The sequence below is a fragment of the Neovison vison genome, chromosome 13 (assembly GCF_020171115.1).
Source record: "Neovison vison isolate M4711 chromosome 13, ASM_NN_V1, whole genome shotgun sequence".
Taxonomy (NCBI): domain Eukaryota; kingdom Metazoa; phylum Chordata; class Mammalia; order Carnivora; family Mustelidae; genus Neogale; species Neogale vison.
In genome coordinates, this window is record NC_058103.1 from 44056477 (window position 1) to 44077497 (window position 21021).

Sequence of the window (21021 nt, forward strand, 5' to 3'; positions counted from 1 at the left end):
TCTTTAAGGATTACAGATTAATATACCAATTAAACATGGATACTTAGGTAAGTTTAAGAGTCGATCTCAAAAAGTAAGGATGGGAAATGCTGTTAGGCTTAGGCTGACAAATCAGGCAGAAAACTTAAAAAAGATAAAATTTAACTTATTTTATCAACAACACCACAACTACAGTACAGTAATTTTTATGCCAAGTAAACTAAGAGAGTATACTAACTTCTTTATTTTCTAACATAATATAAAACAGACTCCTCACTTTTTATGTAATGTGCTGGTAATCTATTTATACTATACCTCTTTCAAGTTACATTGTGCTACCTCCTGAACATGAGCTTTTAAAGATTCATTTTCTTCTTGAAGATCCTGAAAAAGAATTGGTATGAATTGAACTGACAGTCAAGTATAAAAAAGGTGTTTACTTTTGTTTTTAACTTCTTACCTGTAACCATCTTCCTCGACTGGCTAGGTCTTTCTCCTTCTCTTCTAAAATAGTCTTCATGGTATTCATCTGTTCTTCCTTTCCTTGTAATCTGAAAATAAGTTAATAAGAACTATCAGTGAAAATATTACAGAACCATACAAACCAAAATTATTGACGACTAGAGAAGCAGATTTTAGATTGTAAACAGACATAAAATAAACTAAATATTTTAAGTACAAACCATACAAGATTTTGCAGATAATAAATTAAAAAGTATAAGATGATTGGAGTGCCTGGGTGGCTCAGTCAAATAAGAGTCTGCCTTCAGCTCAGGTCATGATCCTAGAATCCTGGGATTAAGCCTCATATCAGGCTTCCTGCTCCGTGAGGTGTCTGCTTCTCTCTCTTCCTCTGCCCCTCCCCCTGCTCATCTTGTGTCTTCTCTCTCTTTCTCTGTGTGCTCTTTCTCAAATAAAATCTTAAGAAAGTAAATATAGGATTATTAAAGAAAAAACTTCCATCTAACACTGCAGATCCAGATACTGAATAAATTAGGGTAGCTCTACTCTCACTCCATATCATCTTCTTTAACCAATACCAGGAAATCAGCGTATTACCACTGGTTTGGCTATGAAATACATAGTCAGTTTCACAGTGGCTATTAAAATGGGCAAAGAGCAATATCTCAGTCCAAGGTCATATTCAGATTATAGATTATGAAAAATAAGACCTTCCACTCTATCCCCATTTCCATCAAAAAGCTTAAGTTAAATCCTAATGAAAACATAAAACTATGATAACATTTTGAGATATAATTTCATATTCCTAAAAATTCTATATGAAATTAAATAAAAAGCAGCTCTTATTTTCATTATAACTATAGTGTATTTGTATTTGAATTATACATACTTATATTTAACCTGTGGAAAAAGATATTAAAGGGCAATGAAAGAAATGGTACTTACAAGTTCTGAAGCTCCTGAATTTGAGAAGTAATAGATAACTGAAAGAGAAAAAAAAAAGCAGAAAAAAAGGCTATTTATAATCCATTCAAATGACCTTATGCTTTATGATAAACTTTAAAATGTGTACACTTCAAATTACAAAGATCCTAGCTGAATTATTCATGCCAAAATGAGATGTGTTTGGATTTTGATTTCTTTTGATTCCAAAGACAGTAAGAGTAACAAAATAAAAATGGGAATAATAAGTCTAAATAATGTGGTAAATCTAAAGTTGTGAAAATTAGAGTAGTAACTGTACATATACCTCTCTACTGTATCAGAGCTCTTCTTTCCAGTCTTCCATGTCATCTACTCAACAGTACTCAACACTGTCCTTTTTTTTTTTTTTTTTTTTTTTTTTTTTTTTTAAATCAAACAGTTATTCAACACCAACTTTTACCTTCCACTGTCTTCTCACAGTTCCTTCAGATTTTGGCTTAGATGTCAGTTCCTCAAGAGATTTTCCTAACCTTTCAATCTATATCAGAGAACTGTGATCTTTTCATCATACCCTATTTCTCTCAACACATGATCTTAAATCATTAACACAGTGCTTTCACAAGCAGAAGGAACTCGGGAAATATTGTTGAATAACTCTGTGGGATGAATGGATGAATCCTCACTTTTATGCAATCTTACTTTTTCAATGAAGCCTTATCAGATTAAACTCACCAAACCCCATCTATGTCCAGTAATCTCCGGCTACCTCTGAAACACCCCCAATGAAGTCTGTCTTTTGTTCTATAGGCAAAAGTTAAGCAATACATATTCTATAACAAAACATTTTAATCCATGCAATTAAAAAAAAAAAGGTTAAAAAAAGATTTACCAAACTGTTTTCTGTTTAAGTTGGCCAACTAAAATGAAACATTAGTACAGAAAACAATTTTTAAAAGTTAAAAAATATATTGAATAAAATATCAAGAACACTTTCTCAAATCAGGCATAAATAAATAAAATACATTTTTTAAAAATGCACATAACCCAAAATACTTACAGCACACTACTACAAGTTTTTTTCTGAGTAACAAGAAAAAAACCAAACAGCTCATAAACACATACACTAACAAATCTGTCATGCTATGGCTCCGGGATTTTTACCTGTTGAGCCTTTTCAAGCTGGATATTTCCTATTTCTTCTTTTAGAGCCTCTATTTCCTGTTTCAAATCCTTGACAATGACAAAACAGACAAAATTGGACAATGGAAACACAGAAAATGACATAAAATGCAATGTCAGACAAACACATGAAATTAAATGATATTCACTAAAGCTGATAAACAAGGAAAAAAAAAAGGAAGAAAAAAACCCAGCACACAGTTTACTCTCTCCCAATACCTGAATAGTTTTCTCCTTATTAGCAACTTTGAGAACTTCTGCTTCCAGAAGCTCTTCCACAGACTTGATCTTTCCATCCTTTTCATGAATCCTTAGATGAAGAAATGCAGTATTAAACTTTAATAGAAATCAAGACATAAACAAATAGCACCAACAGGGGTCATCCAAATTAACTCTTCCCATTTTAAATAAAATAGCAAAGTAGCTTGCACATAAGAAGGGAAAAAGATACTTAAAAGTCTTCTTAAATGAGGGGCGCCTAGGTCGCTCAGTCAGTTAAGCATATGACTCTCGATTTTGGCTCAGGTAATGATCTCAGGGTACTGAGATCAAGCCAAGCATCGGGCTCAGTACTAAGTGTGGAGCCTGCTTAAGATTCTCTGCCTCTGTCTACCCTGTCTAAGAAAGAGATGGCAGGGAAGTATTCCTAAATGAGAATTAATCAGTAAATACCAGATGGCTAAAGCTGATACACAGAAGGAGATACACACAATGCTTCAAAAGTGCATAGAGAATGATATGACTTATACCCTGAAAAACACCGGGAAGAATCAAGTTTCTCTCAACAATATTGGCTTCCAGAGTTCTGAAAGCAGTGGCAGAATGTATACACAATTATGGCATCAAACTTTACAGGTCAAGAAGAGGATACATGCTCTCTATATCCAGTATATCCTGTTTGTTTGTTTTTTTTAGTAGTTCAATTCTTACTGCAGAAACAGAAAATTAACAATTCGATGCCACAAGAAAATAATTGGAAATCAATTACGAAATGTTTTAGCAATCACACTGCACTAGAAAAGCACAACGAAATTCCCTTAATCCAGCAGTGAAAAATTCTAGAGTGAAGGTTAAACTAACATACAGCTATCTAAATTGCACAAAACAAGATTTATGAGCACTAAGAAAATGGACCAAAAGAGAAAGACCAGTTTAAAAATATCACCACTTACACTTTCTTAAGTTCTTCAACTAGAGATGCAAAAGAAACCTGGAAATAGGAAAGTATCCTACTTAGCAATTTGCTCAAAATATTAATGAATTCAGAAACAGAGAGTATATTATCCTTAAATTTTCTATTATACCAAAATCTAAATGAGAACAATAAACCCAGGAATTGATTCTTTCTAGGTTTTTTTAATGTTCTAATTATGAAAATGAAAAGCACTCTGAAAGTAAGTAGCTTTAAGGCTACTTATGGAAACTGTAGGCTAAAAGAAAAATCAACAGATACAATGTTACAATTAATGAATAATTCTAACCAGATAAGAAGAAAACAGAACTAGGAAATTGCCTAATTCCAGATAGCTCCTTCTACTGTTATTTAGAGTCTTTCTCCACATTTGTACACTCAGAACTTTTATAACTGCGGTAAGCAGCAATGACATCCTATCTAGAGTATGCTACCCAGTGTCTGGTATATGGTCAGCATTCAAAAAATTGCAGCTTCTAGTACTATTAATCAAGTCACTAATCATTCACAGATTAAAACTATGACTGACAAATTCCACATTGGTGAAAGGAGGAATAAACAACAGACTTGCTCTATTTGAAAAGAACAGGTTTGTGCACTATTTAAAAAGAGAACAGTTGCAGGATCTACTGAATACATTACCTGATCATTTTGCTTAGCCTTTAAGTCTTGAACTTCTTTCGTCAGAGATGAATTTTCTATTCTTATTGCCTTTTTTAAAGATAAAGAAGCACAACACACTCTTAACTTTCTAAAAAAATTAGCTATCTTCAAAATATCCTCATTTCTCATTTTTCTTTACCTGCTTCTTTCCCTCTCTGGAAGACCCAGAAATCTCTTTGTCACACATGTCTACAATTCTGTAACTTCTGGAGATACTCAAATGAATTTTTAATTCATTTATTCCCACAAATATTTCTACCTATGTTTCCACAACCTCAAGAGCACATAGTATACCACTTAAGTGGTATACTTAAGTCATTTCTCCCCCTAACCTCAAATACATCTTTAACATTTCTTCCAGCAACCCTGTCCTAATCACGTTAGTTAGAACTAATGATAATCACAGAACAGAACAGGAGTCTCTCCTTTCCCTAGCCTCCAATACTATTTCATGAACTTATGAAATCTGTTAGTTTTCATCTGGGCATGGTGGAGGTGGGGAAGCATTAATTACAAACCAAAAAAAAAAAAGTATTTCATTAAGACAGTGAATGCTACAATCAACTATGCATTTTTGTATTCCTAATAAAATGTTAAGTTTAACAGAAAAAAAATAATATATTCATTAAATGTGGATAACTAAGTTTTAAAAGTTATGGAAAAAATCTTAATTTACAGTAATCCCCTTCATGTTCACGGACAAACTCACAAGGAAAACAAATGTACAAAATGTTTTACATTCAGTTCCTCCTCTTTTGTGGCCACTTGAATAAGTCCAGTTTCAAGTAACTCTTCTACAGTCTTCAACTTCTCATCCTTTTCTTGAATACTGAAATCATAAATTTAAAATATATTAACCATTTTTCAAGGTAAATACTATCACTGCTAAATATTTTATATCAATCAACTCCTGTGTCTCTCATTTCTTATAAACTTAATTTCTAGAAAGGTTTCTGAGATCTCTGATCATGGTCTAAAAGTACTTCTTAGCCAATAAGTAAAATGTGTCAAGTAATACATAATGGCCTAAATAAAATCATTCCCACACCTAACACCACAAACCTACTGTAATCCCAAATCAAACCAATCAATAGCATGCCACCAACAGCATGCCACCGTACTTCTATTATGAAGTACAAAGAGCACTTTAAAAATCTAGATTAATATAGTTAATAATTCTGTTACCTCAAATTTGGTAGAAATTAGTCATTAAAATATAAAAAGAAAAACTTAAACTTACCATTTTTCCATTTGTTCCACAACATCTTTATTCGGCTAAAATAAAAATCACCCCAAAAAAGAAAAACGTTTAATTTTACTAAGTTTGCATGATGCAAAACTAATTTAAAAATATAATTCTATGAAAATTGTTTAGTTTTAATTAGAACCAAAATTTAGGAAAGTGAGCCATACTTGAAGACTGCTAATAATTAAAGTGTTATTTAATTTAGAAAACTCAAGACAAAAGAGAAGCAGCTACACAAAAGACACAGAAAAGGATGAAGTATGAGCCAGTAAAATGAATCAGTACCTTCTGAATAATTTTTAATTGCCATAAAAGTAAATCTTAAGAATAAAGAAGAGAATCTGCCTTAATTCTGTATCAATTCTGTTCTTTGAATATAAAAAATCCAAGGCTCTAAAGCCTTGAAGACCAAGAAAGGAGGCTTTGTTTTTTCTTCTAATAAATTGATTTTTGACATTAAAAACTAAAGTATAACATTTATATGGGCAAGTGCAAAAATCCCATATACAAATCAATTAATTTTTAACATGTAGATATTATGTGACCACCACCTAGACAAATATATACAATGTTTTAAAACTGATTATAAGTTGCAGGAGCAACACATGAATATATTCTCCCTGTAAAGCATTAAAACAGGACATGTAAACTGACCCCCACTTTTAACTACTTCCCTTCCAGCATCTCTCCAGAAACACAAAAAGTCCCTACTGCTATAATTTATTTTGTGTCCAGAAGAGAGGCTTCCCCGTTAGCATTCCTAAGCCTTCAGGTAGCTAAGTAGCCTACCAAAACAGACTTGTGGTGTTTTCTTTGAATATTTTTTCTGCCCATCCCATTCCTTATCTGTACTTTTCTAATTTTCTAGTTTCTTACTTTTCCCCCAATTCTATTATAACCCTTTTCACAAATACTATTAATTTTTCCATTGCCAAATCCAAGTCCTGAGACTCCACTTCTTACATAATTCTAAAATTAACCCCCTTTTCTTCAATGCCTTAGGTTAGGCCCTTGGCTTCATCCATCTCAAATATCACAATACCACACTATACTTCTCTCTGCCTGTTGCCTTCAACGAGTATTTTGTGAGGGGTACAGGAAAAACTTCCCAATGGGAAAAATTTCCCTATTACCAGAAAGGAGACTGGAGTTGTCAAAAGTATAGTAAGTCAGGTTTATAAACTACGAATATAAATCATGCAATAAATTTACAAATTTTTCATCAAGATGGGTTTTTGTCCATCTTTATTTTTGCTGATGGCCATCTCACGTAAGATTTAACAGGAGCACTTGGGAGGATCAGTCAGTTAAGCACTGGACTCCTGGTTTCAGATCAGATCATGATCTCGGTCATGAGATCAGGACACGCATCCCAGCTTCATGCTGGGTGTGGACCCTGCTTGGCGCTCGCCCTCTCTCCCTCCCCTACCACCTCCCCTCCCCCAGCTCCCACCCAGCCAGAGTGCACACACACACACTTGTAATCTTTAAAAAAAAAAAAATAATAAAGATTAAACAAAAAATTTGTAACCGTATGGTGGTGAATGTTAACTATTAACTGGACTTCTGCTGTGCTCATTTCACATTATCAATACATAAATCATTAGTCCTTCTGAAACTAATGTTATATGTCAATTATATCTCAATTTAAAAAAAAGATAACACTATTAAGCCCAAGTTATCTGCACCTTAATCACTTACTGCATTATACCTTTAGTCCTACATACTTCTCCCCCACATAAATTCAAATACCTCATTGTTACCAGAGTGATCTAAAATGCTAGATAGAACATTTATTCATCCTTGCAATTATCTTTCAGGGATTTACCAACATGCTAGCTCAAGTTCATGGCCCATACACAGCATACAAAGTCCTTCATGATTGGGCCATAGCCAGTCTTTCTCTACTCCTTACACTGTATCCTTTGCACTTCTACAACATGCCAATAAACTATGAATACACCAGTTTGGCCACCCCCACCACCACAAATTATGCAGTCGAGTTTCCCACATTTGGGGAAATCGCAGGAGTCAGCACATCCGGAGTGCAATGGATAAGCCTTGCCCTGGGAAAAACACCTTTCTGACCATAGTATCTCCCCTGCCAGGTAAGTATTAACACTGTATTCCCTCAGCTGGATTTCCCCTTAGCTGTTGGGCAAACTGATGGCTATTTTTCAAAATCAAGCCTTCTCTGTGATACCTCTTTACCCTTAGTGTCCGTCAGATAGAATTCATTATCTCTTCCTCCAACCCTGTACCACAGTTAAAGAATTTTATTCATCATACTTTTCTGTGTTACACATCTATCTCCACACTAAAAGCCATATTCCTGAGGGTAGGAACCAAGTCTCATTCATCTCTGTAGCCTCAGCATGGAGCATAGTGTCTAGCACATACTCAATTCATAAACCTGAATGAAATTAATTTCCTTTAACAGAAGTACACTTTAACATGTACTCTCGGTCATCAGCTTACCAAATATTCAATTGCAGAAAAGTGACCAGCTTAGCATCCATCCAACCTTTTTACTTTAAACATCACCAGCCTAACCCAATCCAATTTTGTTCTCCCTAGACAATTTCCCAAACTACATTTAATACAATAATAAATTCTTCTGCAATAAAACATAAACAGGCAACAGGGCAAAGAGGAAAAGATTTCCTACCCCTATAGTTTTCACTAATAAAAATCTCCCAGAATAAGAATAAATATGTTGCCCCTATGCTTTAAAAAAAAAAAAAAAAAAGTAAGTCAGAACCTTGCTTCCCCAGAAGTTTTATTTTGAATAAATGAGATCCTAGTAAGTAATTGATTTATTTGCTTCATTAGGGTTATCATATAGGCTTATATCAGCATGGAGCCTTGCCCTCTTTAGTGTAAAAACAGGTTACCTTACCTGGTATTTGTTGTCTTTCTGTCTCCTACACCTGAAGAAACAACAACTTGGCACCATCACTGGTTTCTGTTTCAATAAGCTCAATCTTTTCCTCCCAGATAAAAATCCATGGAGCAAAAAGACGGAATTTGTTTATATATATATATAACTAAACTGTTCATCTCTCAACTGTCACTTAGAATTCTGACTGCTGGATAGGAAGGGGTTAAAGAAAGGTGGAAATCAAAGAAATTAAGATTACACTAATCTTTATCTCTTCTTTCACTAGTGATAGCAATAAAAATGACCAGAAAAGAAGCCAAAGAGATGGTTCTTTGGTCTGCCAAGATGAGAAAGCTAAGTCACAACTACAACCAAAACACACCATTGTAGTTAACATGCTTTCTAAACTATTTTTAAGAGAGAGCTTTAAGAAGAAAAGTTCTAAGAATTACCAAATGGCAAATCTTAAATTAGTACCACAAAGTAAGTTTTCCTTATCAAATTCTTTTAAAAATGTAGCTATAAAATTTTGTTCTGTGGACTCTTCATTAAACTTCCTAAAACTATTCTTCATTCATTAAAACCTATCTCATGCAAAAAGTTGTTATTCTAATAGAATATCTACAAGTACATGGAAATCTTAGGAGTATCAGAAAGCTGATTTGGTTAAGGTAGAAATTAGAGGATTTTTTAAAAGATTTTATTTATTTATTTCACAGACAGAGATCACAAGTAGGCAGAGAGATAGGCAGAGAGAGAGGAGGAAGCAGGCTCCCTGCTAAGCAGAAAGCCAGATGCAACGTGGGGCTTGATCCCAGGACCCTGAGATCATGACGTGAGCCAAAGGCAGAAGCTTTAACCCACTGAGCCACCCAGGCATCCTGAGGATTTTCTTTTTTAATATTAACTTCCACACATACACTGGGGAATTTTATGTAAAATATTAGAATGGCAATTCTTAAACCATCATCATATTCTCTTTAAGAAAAAGAAAAATTTAAAGCTATTGGTTTTGTTCCTGTTTAATGAGGCAGAACTAGAAGATTAAAAGATTCTAAAAGTTAAAAGATTTGTAAAGATTCCGGTTTTCTATTTAAATGTAAGAGTTACCAGCACCATTAATACTGAAATCCCACAACAGAGTCATACATTTCTAGGCATCTGTTTTCCCTTCCATGAAGTTAATTTTAGGAAGTATTTAAAAGCTTATACACTGAAATAAGTTTTTCAGAATCTCTATAACCAACTCACAACTTAACATTCTGCTTTTCTGGGCAAGAGGTAACACAAATCAAAAATTATCAATCACATTTTACCTCATCCAAGTCATTAATGTTACATTTCCTACTGGTATTTTATGTAGCTACTAAAATTTTAAATGCTGCCAGCTAACCAGAGATTCTAAGATACATCCAGACTTCAGAGATGCTAAACTGAGGGGGGACAATTCTTACAACTGATGAAATGAATCTCTTATAAGCTATATGACAACAAAGGGAAATAAGATTTAACAGTAAGACTTAAATATTTTAGGATTACAGTGGCATGAAGTCATGTCCCCACACTGCACTATATCATCAGTTTAGCATTACCTCCTCTACTGCCTTTTGTTTGCAAGGGTAAAGTATATACAAAATAATAAACATTATGCGAGGCATTATCATATTTAAGAGGAAGAGAATAAGATTATTTCTTGAAAAGTGAACAGATATTAACAAATACTTCCATAGCATGTGGCTCACCTGAAAAAGAGCTACTTATACCAATTTAATATCTCCACAATGTGAATTTTAAAATAAAAAATGAAAGCATGTATCTTTGAAAGGAAGTGCTACCATCTGCAACTTACATTTCAGCTTCTAATACAAGTCCCCACGTTTAACACTATTAGAGAAACATTCAAAGCTATTTTAATGTGTCATCTAATACCAAGAGTTTCTAGAGTATTTTTAAACCCTGGAATTTGAAGAGTTCTGTAGGAGAAAAATCCAAAGGCAACTCTTAGGAACAGCCAGAGAATGGACATTGCCTGGAGCTCCAGTTTATGGAGCCATGTATACTAAGGCTGCTACAGTTTTGATAGGTTGCTATAAATACAGAAGAGTCTGATGACAGCGGGGGGTAGAGAGGAGATGAAAAAATAAATATTCTAACAGAAAAGAACTGAGGTTTAAAATGCCTGCTTAATGCCAACCACTAGGCTAAGCACTATACATAAAGGTCCCCATTTAAATCTAACGAGCTTATGATATAAATAAAATCTCAGTGTAAAAGACGTGGAATAAAAGGTCTCAAAAAGGTTAAGCAATTTGATCAACATCACTCCGCTTTTAAGTGCTGGTAGCAGGTTTCAAACCCACTTTCTTTTTAAGAAACCATGTTGCCTTAGAAAAAAGGCTCCAAAAGTATAAAGACTTTTATCCTGAGAACCGAATGTAAAATACTTTTTTTTTTATTCTATGGCACTTTTTTTAAGTGCTTATAACAGGGAGTTAGCATTAGCTTCGCCTCAAGGAAGAAAAATATTTTTTTAGACACTTGATAAGCACAAGATGAACTGAAATGCAATGAAAAGATATACCCATAATTCAGCAAAACTCCTCAAAAATGAGCTGGTTATTATTTAAGAAGAATCAGATCTTGTTAATATTAGATATTTCTGCCTTATAATTCATTAAAGCCTTACCTGTTCAGAAACAAGAGTCTGTAGCTTCTGAACTTCTAACTGTAATGCTTTGTTTTGGTCATTTAGAATCTGAAGGAAAAAAACCCCTCAATTTACTGTTCTATTAAGAAAAGATAAAGCAATCATTTGAATAGGTTAAAAAAAAAAAAAACACCTCCCCCATTCAAACCCATATTAACCCTTCAAATATACTTAAAGTGACAGGTGAATTATATACTGACATACAATGCAAATTTCATGTGGTTTCCATTTTTCATTTTCAATGAATGTATTTCCAAAATATAAAAATAGAGGACTAGTATAAACAACCTGTACAATGATCTCTAAAACTAGTTTCAACTAAGCCTTCCAATTCAGTCATGTGTTTATTCCAAAACAGAACAGTGTTAACACTGTGCTTAGAATTGTTTCACGTGTATTTCAAAGAACTGAAACAGTCTATGCCAATGGATTCTGGAAATTCTGCTTTCCTAAGTGAATATTTACAGGATTCCTATTAAATTAAAGCAAAAAAAAAAAAAAGAGGAAGAAGAAGAAGAATACAGATCTCACACACATGAAGAGATGTACCCCAGCAGTACGGATGCGCTCAACTCAAGCTGAGAGGCCATGACCAGAAACTAGCACTGCACGGACAATGGAGGCAATTAAAACTATCACAAACTACCAAATGAAAACCACAGTAGAGCAAAGACTGAGGCAAAACAAATTTCAAAAGTCTATTATAAGAACAGATAACCCAGGCAAAAAGTGTAACATTCATTGTCGTATAATCCCCAAATAAACTACAGAAACATTGCTTCAGGGTGATTTCATATAAAAACTAGTACAATTAGACTCGTTTCAACTGAAAACTTTAGTAGGTTGTTCTAAGCTCAGCTGACATGCTTAATCACACACCTTAAATTCTTCCATTTTGTTTGAAATTTCACACTGTAGCTGTTCTTCAAGCAATCTTATTTGATCATCCTTAACATGAATACTATGAGAAAAAAAATCAATAATTCACACAAAGGTTTACATAAATCATGTGCACAACTATCAGTTATGAGTAGCAATAATTTATGCAACTATACTTGAACATAAATGTATGAATGGCTCCAGGTACAGCAACACTCTAATCACCTTTTTTGCATCTTCTCCAGTTCATGTGCAGCAGCAGCCTGTGTTTGGAATGGGATGAGAATTAAATCATTTCTTAGGAAGCACTCAAAACCATTCTTTCCCTTATTTTTATGTACTGAAAAGCTGCATTTCCATATATTTGAAGTAAATGTTAAAGCAGTATCTACATATTTTTGTGATACTTTTAGCTGTCCAGTATTTTGTACTTCTCACTCATCAAATTTTATCCAAATGAAAGTATCCTTTTTGATTAAATAGCAGAAGGCTAAAACAAATCAGCACATTAAGAATGTTTTAGCGGATTCTTCGGAGATCCTAAAAGTGATCAATTCATTTGATCAAACATGAGTTTCAACATGAAAATAGTACTATCTAGGTGGGTTGTGACAGTCATGGTCAAATAGAAGAGGCTTTCAACAATATGCCATGTAACCAAACACAAATAACCATTATATTTACTATGTATATGAATGAAATTAGGGCTTGCAATTCCAATGGAAGTTAAGTATAGACAAGGTCAAATTCTGACGTAAACACTCAACAGCTATAAAAATCTACCTGTTCATTTGCCAGGGCCTGTAACTTTTGCACTTCAGCTTTTAATAAGAAATTCATATTCTGTATGTCCTAGAATAAGAAAGAAAAATAATTTGTAAATATGCTAGTAAAGCATCTCTTCTACCTAAGTAAAGGTCTCAAAGTGAAGGCCTCAAATCACAATTTCATAAATAGGAAATCATCAATTCCTGTCATTTAGCAAACTTCCCAAATTATTGTGAATTGCATCATATGAGAAAATCCTCTGAACTTCTTTTCTTGGAAGGCTAACGAGGATTTTGTAGCTTAATTAAGAGACACACATTTTAAATGACTTTAGAGTATTTTCCATTTTTCATAGATGGTCATACTGATTACCCTATCAGAATAATTCAATGCTTACAAAATTAACTTGCCATTTATCAGAATTACTGTACCTTAAGTTCCTCCTCTTTACTTGTTAAGTGATCATGTTCATTTGCTAAAGAATCTTCAGTCTGTTTTATCTGCTTATCCTTTTCAGCAATCCTTTAACAGGAAGTACATTTTTATATTCAATAAACATTTCGAAGTCAAGTCACAAATCAAAAGGTTAAAAGCCTTAAATATGCTCACGCTTAGTTAAGTAGTTTCTCATGCATCTGTACCCTCCATTTCTGTAGCTCCTTTCAGTTTAGTAGTATCTATCATATACATTCTACAACTTCCTAAAATACATACATACCCCTGTTTTAAAACTTGAGGTAAAAGAAGTAATTTGTTCAAGCTCACAAACCTGGTAATGCCAAAGCCAGATTTTAGGTCTTCTGAACTCAAGTGAGCCATGTCTATGTAAATTAAACAATACACTAAAAACAGAACCTCGTTTTGGGTATCTCCATATAGTTAAAATACAGTGTAGGTAAAATACAGTTTTATGAGGCACAAAAACTAATTTACTTCCATTAATCTCAAATCACAATTCTCTTTCACTGCTAAACCCCACGTAAAAAAAAAAGTTCCCCAACTCTTTTTACGATGAAGACATAAAACCACAAATGTGTTCGTGCAATGTGCAATGTGCAATGTTTAGGAACTCAAATCACTGAGGAAGGGGGAGAGCAAAAGTTGCTCCAGATCTAGGTAGGAGTATTTTCTGAATAAGTCAGAATATAAAGCAAATCATAAGTTTTGATGGAACAGGTATCATTTAGTGGTGACTAAGCAATTATAAGAGAAGTGTAGAAAGGCAGGCTTACACTTTATGTAACTCTTCTGCTAGGACTGAAGCAGAGGTCTAAGAAAGAAAAACAGTATCAACATAAAAGCATTTAAGTCTAAAAGTTGTACAATAATCAAACAGCTTTAAAAATTAAAAGAAATTAATGTATATCAAGTTGTTAAGACAGTATCTGGCCCATGATGAGTGTTCAATAAATAGTAGCTATTATTCTGAAAGCAACTTGATCACCAACAACCAATATCAGGGAATTACACTGCATAAAGCAGTTCAAATGAAACAACTGCCAGGCCTGGAAATTATAAAACTGACAAGTAACAATATACAAGAAAAACACCTACAAAGGCCATGTTTCATCTTTATCTTAATAACAACTTCCAATAAAGAAATGATACAGTTTATGATTAAGGTAACAATTAAGTCATTTAGTAATAACCATGCTCCTCTTTTTCAAATACATACTTATAGCATTCTCTATTTAATTCCTGATAAATTTTCTAGAGCTACCTCATAGCTAATAACTTAAGACTTCAATCAACTTTAAATTGGTAATTCATATATACATGTACATTCACCTATGTACAAACATCCTCCTCTATAGTAAAAAATTCTTAGTTCATTTTTTATTACAGTTTCTACAAAGAAAACAACTAGAAACAAATATGTGCAATCTCAAAATTTTGGGGTTTGAAAATGCCTGAACTTCAAGAACAAGTTTTTAATGTTAAAATAACTTTTTAAGGTAGAAAAAACTAGTACTTTTTCTACAATTTTTAGAATTTTGAAGTTGAGGAATTGAAATGAACAGTACATGTTACAGAAATAAGTACTTAGAAGTTTTTCTTTTTTAATATTGTATTATAGATATATACACTTTAGACTATATCTATGTTAAAAAACAATGTTGCCAAAGTATAACAGGTCTAACAATACAACTTGCAAAACTCCAGAAGGTGTCCCCACTTACTAAACAGAAGTTTTAAAGTGATCTTTTTGCACACATAATCTGAGATTATGTATTAACATACTGTATTATATTATTAACATACTGCTACCACCTGAGGGTATATAAAGTTTTCCCTTATGGCCAGTCAGTATTTAGTAAGCATTTTTAATACATAAACCACTATTCTAAACACCATTTGGACAATTTCTTCTGTTTGAGTCAAGATTATGAACGTTTCTTCTTCCTATGGTAAAAACTCTCCATTAGTTGGATTTGGACTTCTATCTTGGTATTTTCCCACAACACTATATATATAATTATCAGAGTGTTGGGTTCTCAGGACTATCAGTGTTGATTCACAGACTAGTTTCCCAACTACTAATCCAGTGCCTAGCACTCAACAGGCATTCAGACAATTAATTTAATGGCTAAGAATTATATTCTATTATATCATTATTAAATTATATGTATTTATATTATATATTGGTAATAATATGTTATCATTATTATTATATATTAGTAATGACAAACAATATGAAAGCACAATTACCTGGGCAGCTATCTGGGAATGGAATTGTTGAATTTGAGCTTTCAAAGCCTCGTTCTGCTCCAAAATATCCTTACATAAATAACGACCAAAAAGAAGAGGGGGAGGGGGGAGTATGCTATTAACAAATATACCAATATACATGAATTAAATGAGGTACAAACTTAATGTTTATCTTTAAAAAGTCATTCTCAGATTCCAAAAGCCGTAATTTTAACAACAATGACTAGGCACTATATTTTGAGAGTTGATATAGAAGGTAAATTAAGAATAGGTTGTGTTGTCCCTAATCTAACACAATTTAAGACTGAGTGAGGACATCTTTAAGCACATATTCAAACACACCGTATTGCGACAACTGCTCAAAGATTAAGTTATAATTATTCATCACCACTCCACAATTAGGATAAAGTAGATGGTCTTCTCTCTTCTACAGAGACACATATTTTCTCAAAAAGAGAATTAGATACCTGAACTTGCATTTGTAAAGACTCTTCTTTGGTCACCCTTTTTTGCTCCGATTCCATTAACTGCATTAGTCTCTGCTCCAACTGTTGCTTTGAAACCAAGGTGTCTGTGAGCTTACTATGCAGACTCTGTACTTCATTTTCTTTGGCCACAAATTTGCTCTGTAAATCTGCAACCAAACAGCATTTTACAAAGTTCTCTTCCTTTGCATGGTTATTACTATTCATCTTTAGCACAGGCATTATCTCCTCTAGAAGCAAACTCCTCGAATCTCTCCTCTTTTCCCCTGCCTGCACATGGCTCCTCTGAGCACTCCAGGTTTACCTTTATCACAGAACCTGCCACACTGTACTAATTCTTATCCTCGCCTACAAAGTACACTTTCTGAGATCAGAATTACCTTTTCTCTATATCCAGAGCAGTGCCCAAGGCTTGGTGCACAATACATTCTCAAAAATGTGTTAAGTTAATGGTACATGGATGCTTAAAAGTGTTGTATCATTTCTTGAAAGCATTCTTTATATCCCCAAAGACAATTTAGTAAGTTATCTAATGAATTTCTTATAAATTCCTCATACTATCCTACCTGGAAAACAGAGAAAGTTGTTGAGGGCTGACAAATGTCCTGGTGTAGAATGAAGTACAACTTTTCTGTTGTACTTTTTTCTGCTTCTCTTATTAGCAATGACCCCAAAACAACAACAACAAAAAATGAGAAACAAACACAAACTATCTTTGATGCAATCAGAAATGAATTAACTTCAAATCCAGAAATTAAGATAAAATGAAGAGGAGGAGAGAAGGGGAGATAGATGATCACTAACATGGAAGGGGAAGGTATCTGAAAAATCTGGAAAGTCTCAGGAAATGGAGGTACTAGGTATCATGAGAGCTACCTCTTGGCCCCACAAAATAAACAAGTCCACCACCACAACCACCAAGGAAGAGAAGCAAATACAGAGAAAAAAAGAAAATGCAAGTGTGTGTATATTTTAAAAAATGTTCCTGTCATAACAAGACACTAATAACAGAATGAAACAGAACTCAAAAAAGAACTTAAAATTAAACATACTGGTCATATCCAGGATTAGAACTCAGAAGAGCATAATATTTCTTTACCAGCAATAGTGAAAGTCAGAACACTGAATTAATGCCTTCAAACTTCTGTGGGGAAAATTATCAATAACCTAGAACTCTTCATCCAAACTACAAATCAAGCATGAAGATAGAAAAAATAAAAACGTTTTCAGATATGCAAAACCTTAACAAATGTACTTAGAGGCATGCTCTCATGGGACTAAAAGACATGCAATTAAATGAAGAAGGAAAGCAAGAAAGATGGCAGTAACCTAGTATCTATCCAGAATCCAGGTAGTCTCAGGATGACAGCTATGGAGCCAACCTAAAAAACAAACAAGTCCTGAAACAGGAAGACAGAGGACTCCAGAGGGATATCCCCAGGAAAGTCTGAAAAGATTCTCCACTACCTCATATGTTGAGAGACAGGCAGAGGAGAGAGGGTAATAGTTTAACCATAGGTAAAATTTTAAATCATAAAATAAAAATCAAACAAGTTAAAAACATAAAGCTGTAATTAGCTCTAGGAAAGAAAACATCGTTCATGGGAAGAACTGCAGTTTTAATATTTATCTTGGCTCAGGACTAAGCTACACTGTTATAATGATATCAACAATGAATACTGACATGATCAAGAAGTATGCGTAACCATGCTGGCAGAATGAGGGGAAGGTGGGAGGAATGGTGTGGGAGTTAAGACCTCATTTCCTGTAATAAAAGTCAACAGATGCCTATTAAGGGAAAGCAGTAAATGTACAAATAATACATGTATTTACAAATATGATGGAGAATACTAAAAGCAAAAATGATTGCTTCTGGTCAGAGTGAGGTTTTACGGTTTATAGTTACATAGTTTATAGAGAAATATATTTAGTTTACAGCTCAATTCTTTTGTCAACATTCATATGTGCTTCATTGATGAAATGTAAAATGTAAATTTAAAAAATAAGCTAATGTATCTGAACATTGACATAAGTTTTATATATAAAGAAAAAAGCCTTTAAGTATGTTAGGTATATTAAAATATTGAACCAAAGGGAAATATGGGAATGGAGGGATGGCAGGCATGAAGAATCAGAGGAAACCGAAGGTCTAAAAACCTAAAACTGTATGATCTATCCTACTGTTTCGAACTATATTTTACTACACTGACTCTTACAGGAGAAAAGGAGTAACGGTGACAAATAATACACATAATACAAGCTCCATTATCCCCCAGATGGATTCATCAAATTAAGAATAAGTAATGAAAGTCACATTTAAGTAGACTGTTTTAAGTCAGCTATTTGAAATGGTAATGCTCTTTCTCTTCACAATACAGAAAGTGAGTCCTCCTTTACAAACAAAAAATAAAGAGGTAATCAAGGAACCAAAGGGAATAACTACAGAAAGGAAACACACAACTAGATTCCTATTACTCCATTATAAACTATAATTTTCTTTGCAATTTAATGCTTCAGGATAAAGCTAGTAGAGAATTTATTTTAGGAACTCCAACAACTCTTAAAAAAAATAAAGTACTCTGAAAGTGCAAAAGCTACTTTCAATGGCCTAAACAAAAAAGATCAAATCACACTTTCTTCAAATATACAGAGGGGAGCAAAAATTTTTTTTAACTAACATATAATGTATTATTTGCCCCAGGGGTACAGGTCTGTGAATCATCAGGCTTACACAATTCACAGCACTAATCATAGCACATACCCTCACTAATGTCCACCACCCAGCCATCCCATCCCTCTCATCCTCCTCTTCCCCAGCAACCCTCAGTTTGTTTCCTGAGATTAAGAGTCTCTTATGGTTTGTCTCCCTCCTGGTCCCATCTTGTTTCATTTTTTCCCTCCCTACTCCCCCAACCCCCTGCCCTGCCTCTCAAATTCCTCTTATCAGAGGGATTATATAATTGTCTTTCTCTGATTGACTTATTTCATTTAGCATAATACCAAGAGGGGAGCAAATTTAACCCAGGATTATATACCAAATTTACATGAATACCTCTCCCCTTACCTTGCTGTGCTGCCTCATGCTCTGCTGTTCTCTTCCTAATATAGCTTTGGACTTCTTCCCACCTTCTCTCAGCTTCTTGTAGTTGAACCTGGAAGAAGAGTAAGTCAGCATAATCACAGGATTTCAAATTAAAAAAAAAAAAAAAAAAAAAAAAGCATCCTCCTCTTTACTCTTGTCATAAAACTGCTTATTCCATCAGTCTCCCACATTAATAAAACAGGCAGATATGTCCAGACTTAAAACATACAAAGATATCAGCCACAGTCATTCTACCCTCCAAGCTACAAAAACCAAATATTTGTGCAGGTAGATCATTATAGCTACTACTATGTATCTATCTGATCTATTTAGTTAAGATCTGTTTTCCATTTTTATTTTCTTCAGCTGATAGGCTTTCAAAAGACAGAATAGTATCTTTACTGCTAAATCCCAGTAGGTACCTAAAATTCAAATTTTGAGGTCCAGCACACTTCAGTGATGACTAGTCTTTACTATCATTTATCTCCTTATCCATATCCATACAGAACTGCCCTATTTCTAAGTGCCAGCAGTAAACAGACCAGCAAGATAAATTTTGCATAAAAGAAAGGATAATTATATTAATCCCCCAGAGGGAGCCATGAAAATGCCAAGAAAACAAAGTTCCACCTTCATTTATTCTCAAAGTCCTTTTAACCCCTACCACTCTGAAACTGATATAAAGGTATGATTCTACCAATGACCTAGGTAGGAATCTAATATACTGAACTTACACAAATTAAAGTATGTGTTCAATAAATCCTCTCCCCAGTAAAAGGAGGAAAGGACAATTCTATTTAGAACTCTACTCAATATGCATACGCTATAAGGTACAAAAGAAACAAATCTATTCCTCTGTAGACTAAGCAACCCCATGCATAACTTCTCAACATGAGCTTCTTATGGTACCAAGTATCCTTCTGGTATCTAAAAAAAACTGACTTTTTTTTTTAATACTATGGCTCAAGTGAAAGCTACTAAAGCAGTTCTTGGTCTTGTGCAAAAGAAAATCATCTATTCCAATACTGGAAGAAAAATATGCTCTACAGAACTTACTGAAAAATCCAAGTTACGGATGATAAATTAAAGGTAATTTTAACTACTTGATTTTTGCCTCACATGTGAACCCTAACCACCCAAAGAAATTATGTCAATCAGCAAATTTAATTTTTCATTTCTTCAGTCTTTAACTTCAGTCTCAAGCTTATGTTCATTTCTTGTTACTACACATGCGTCTACACAGGCAGAGTACTTAAATTACAGGTTCCTTTAAACCTCAAACTGCATTTCTCAAACCTACATACACATTTAGGTCCCTGAATTGAATATCTACATAATTTATGAAATGATAACAAAAAGGGTGGGACTAGATCACCTTCAGCTGAGTAACTGCTTGCTCAGCATTCTTCTTTTGGACCTCCTCTTGCTGTAGCTTTCCTGTTTTCTCCGTTAGCTCATTAACCAACCTAGCATAATCCTGGCGTAGTTTATTTAGTTCAGCAGACTGCCTGAAAACAGTAACTGGATTAGGAACCTTCTGTTATTACAAACACATAAAAAGAATAAACAAAACATATTTGATACCTGTTTTTCTGAGTAATTCCACTTACAGCCAAATGAAAAGAAAATGTTTTATGTCTACTAATAATGAAGTTTGGCTGACTATAATTTGTGAATCATCCTGGTAACAATTACACAAATTCTAAAATCACCATAATCAAGAAAAATGGATGACCACATACTCATGAGCATAATCAACAGCGTCACCCTCAAAATGGGTGTTCTGAAAATCGACTGAAATCAGTCAGGGTGCTTATTATTCTTGGAACCATGCTACTAACTCTTCTCGAAGGCACAGTTTCTCA

The 21021-nt window shown here is 33.8% G+C and overlaps 1 protein-coding gene and 1 non-coding gene across 9 annotated transcripts in view; both read right to left on the bottom strand.

Annotated features, from left to right (window-relative positions):
• The window catches only part of KTN1 (kinectin 1), a 108017-nt gene that overhangs the window by 32554 nt on the left and 54442 nt on the right, over window positions 1-21021 (bottom strand). For 6 of the 8 annotated variants that reach the window (XM_044230913.1, XM_044230914.1, XM_044230915.1 and 3 more), the window contains 19 exons: window positions 20532-20664; window positions 19139-19226; window positions 16057-16223; window positions 15590-15658; window positions 14113-14150; window positions 13312-13402; window positions 12896-12964; window positions 12338-12375; window positions 12113-12194; window positions 11213-11281; window positions 5640-5674; window positions 5138-5228; window positions 4379-4447; window positions 3717-3754; window positions 2764-2854; window positions 2527-2595; window positions 1387-1424; window positions 440-530; window positions 295-363 (listed from right to left, as the gene is read on the bottom strand). In XM_044230913.1, the coding sequence (XP_044086848.1) occupies window positions 295-363; window positions 440-530; window positions 1387-1424; window positions 2527-2595; window positions 2764-2854; window positions 3717-3754; window positions 4379-4447; window positions 5138-5228; window positions 5640-5674; window positions 11213-11281; window positions 12113-12194; window positions 12338-12375; window positions 12896-12964; window positions 13312-13402; window positions 14113-14150; window positions 15590-15658; window positions 16057-16223; window positions 19139-19226; window positions 20532-20664 (1435 nt within the window). The remainder of the gene's footprint in view (window positions 1-294; window positions 364-439; window positions 531-1386; window positions 1425-2526; window positions 2596-2763; window positions 2855-3716; window positions 3755-4378; window positions 4448-5137; window positions 5229-5639; window positions 5675-11212; window positions 11282-12112; window positions 12195-12337; window positions 12376-12895; window positions 12965-13311; window positions 13403-14112; window positions 14151-15589; window positions 15659-16056; window positions 16224-19138; window positions 19227-20531; window positions 20665-21021) is intronic. The other 2 variants (XM_044230919.1, XM_044230916.1) reach the window with 1 other exon arrangement.
• LOC122894764 lies at window positions 7599-7761 on the bottom strand. The gene has a single exon (XR_006381834.1). It is a non-coding gene; the product is annotated as a U1 spliceosomal RNA (small nuclear RNA).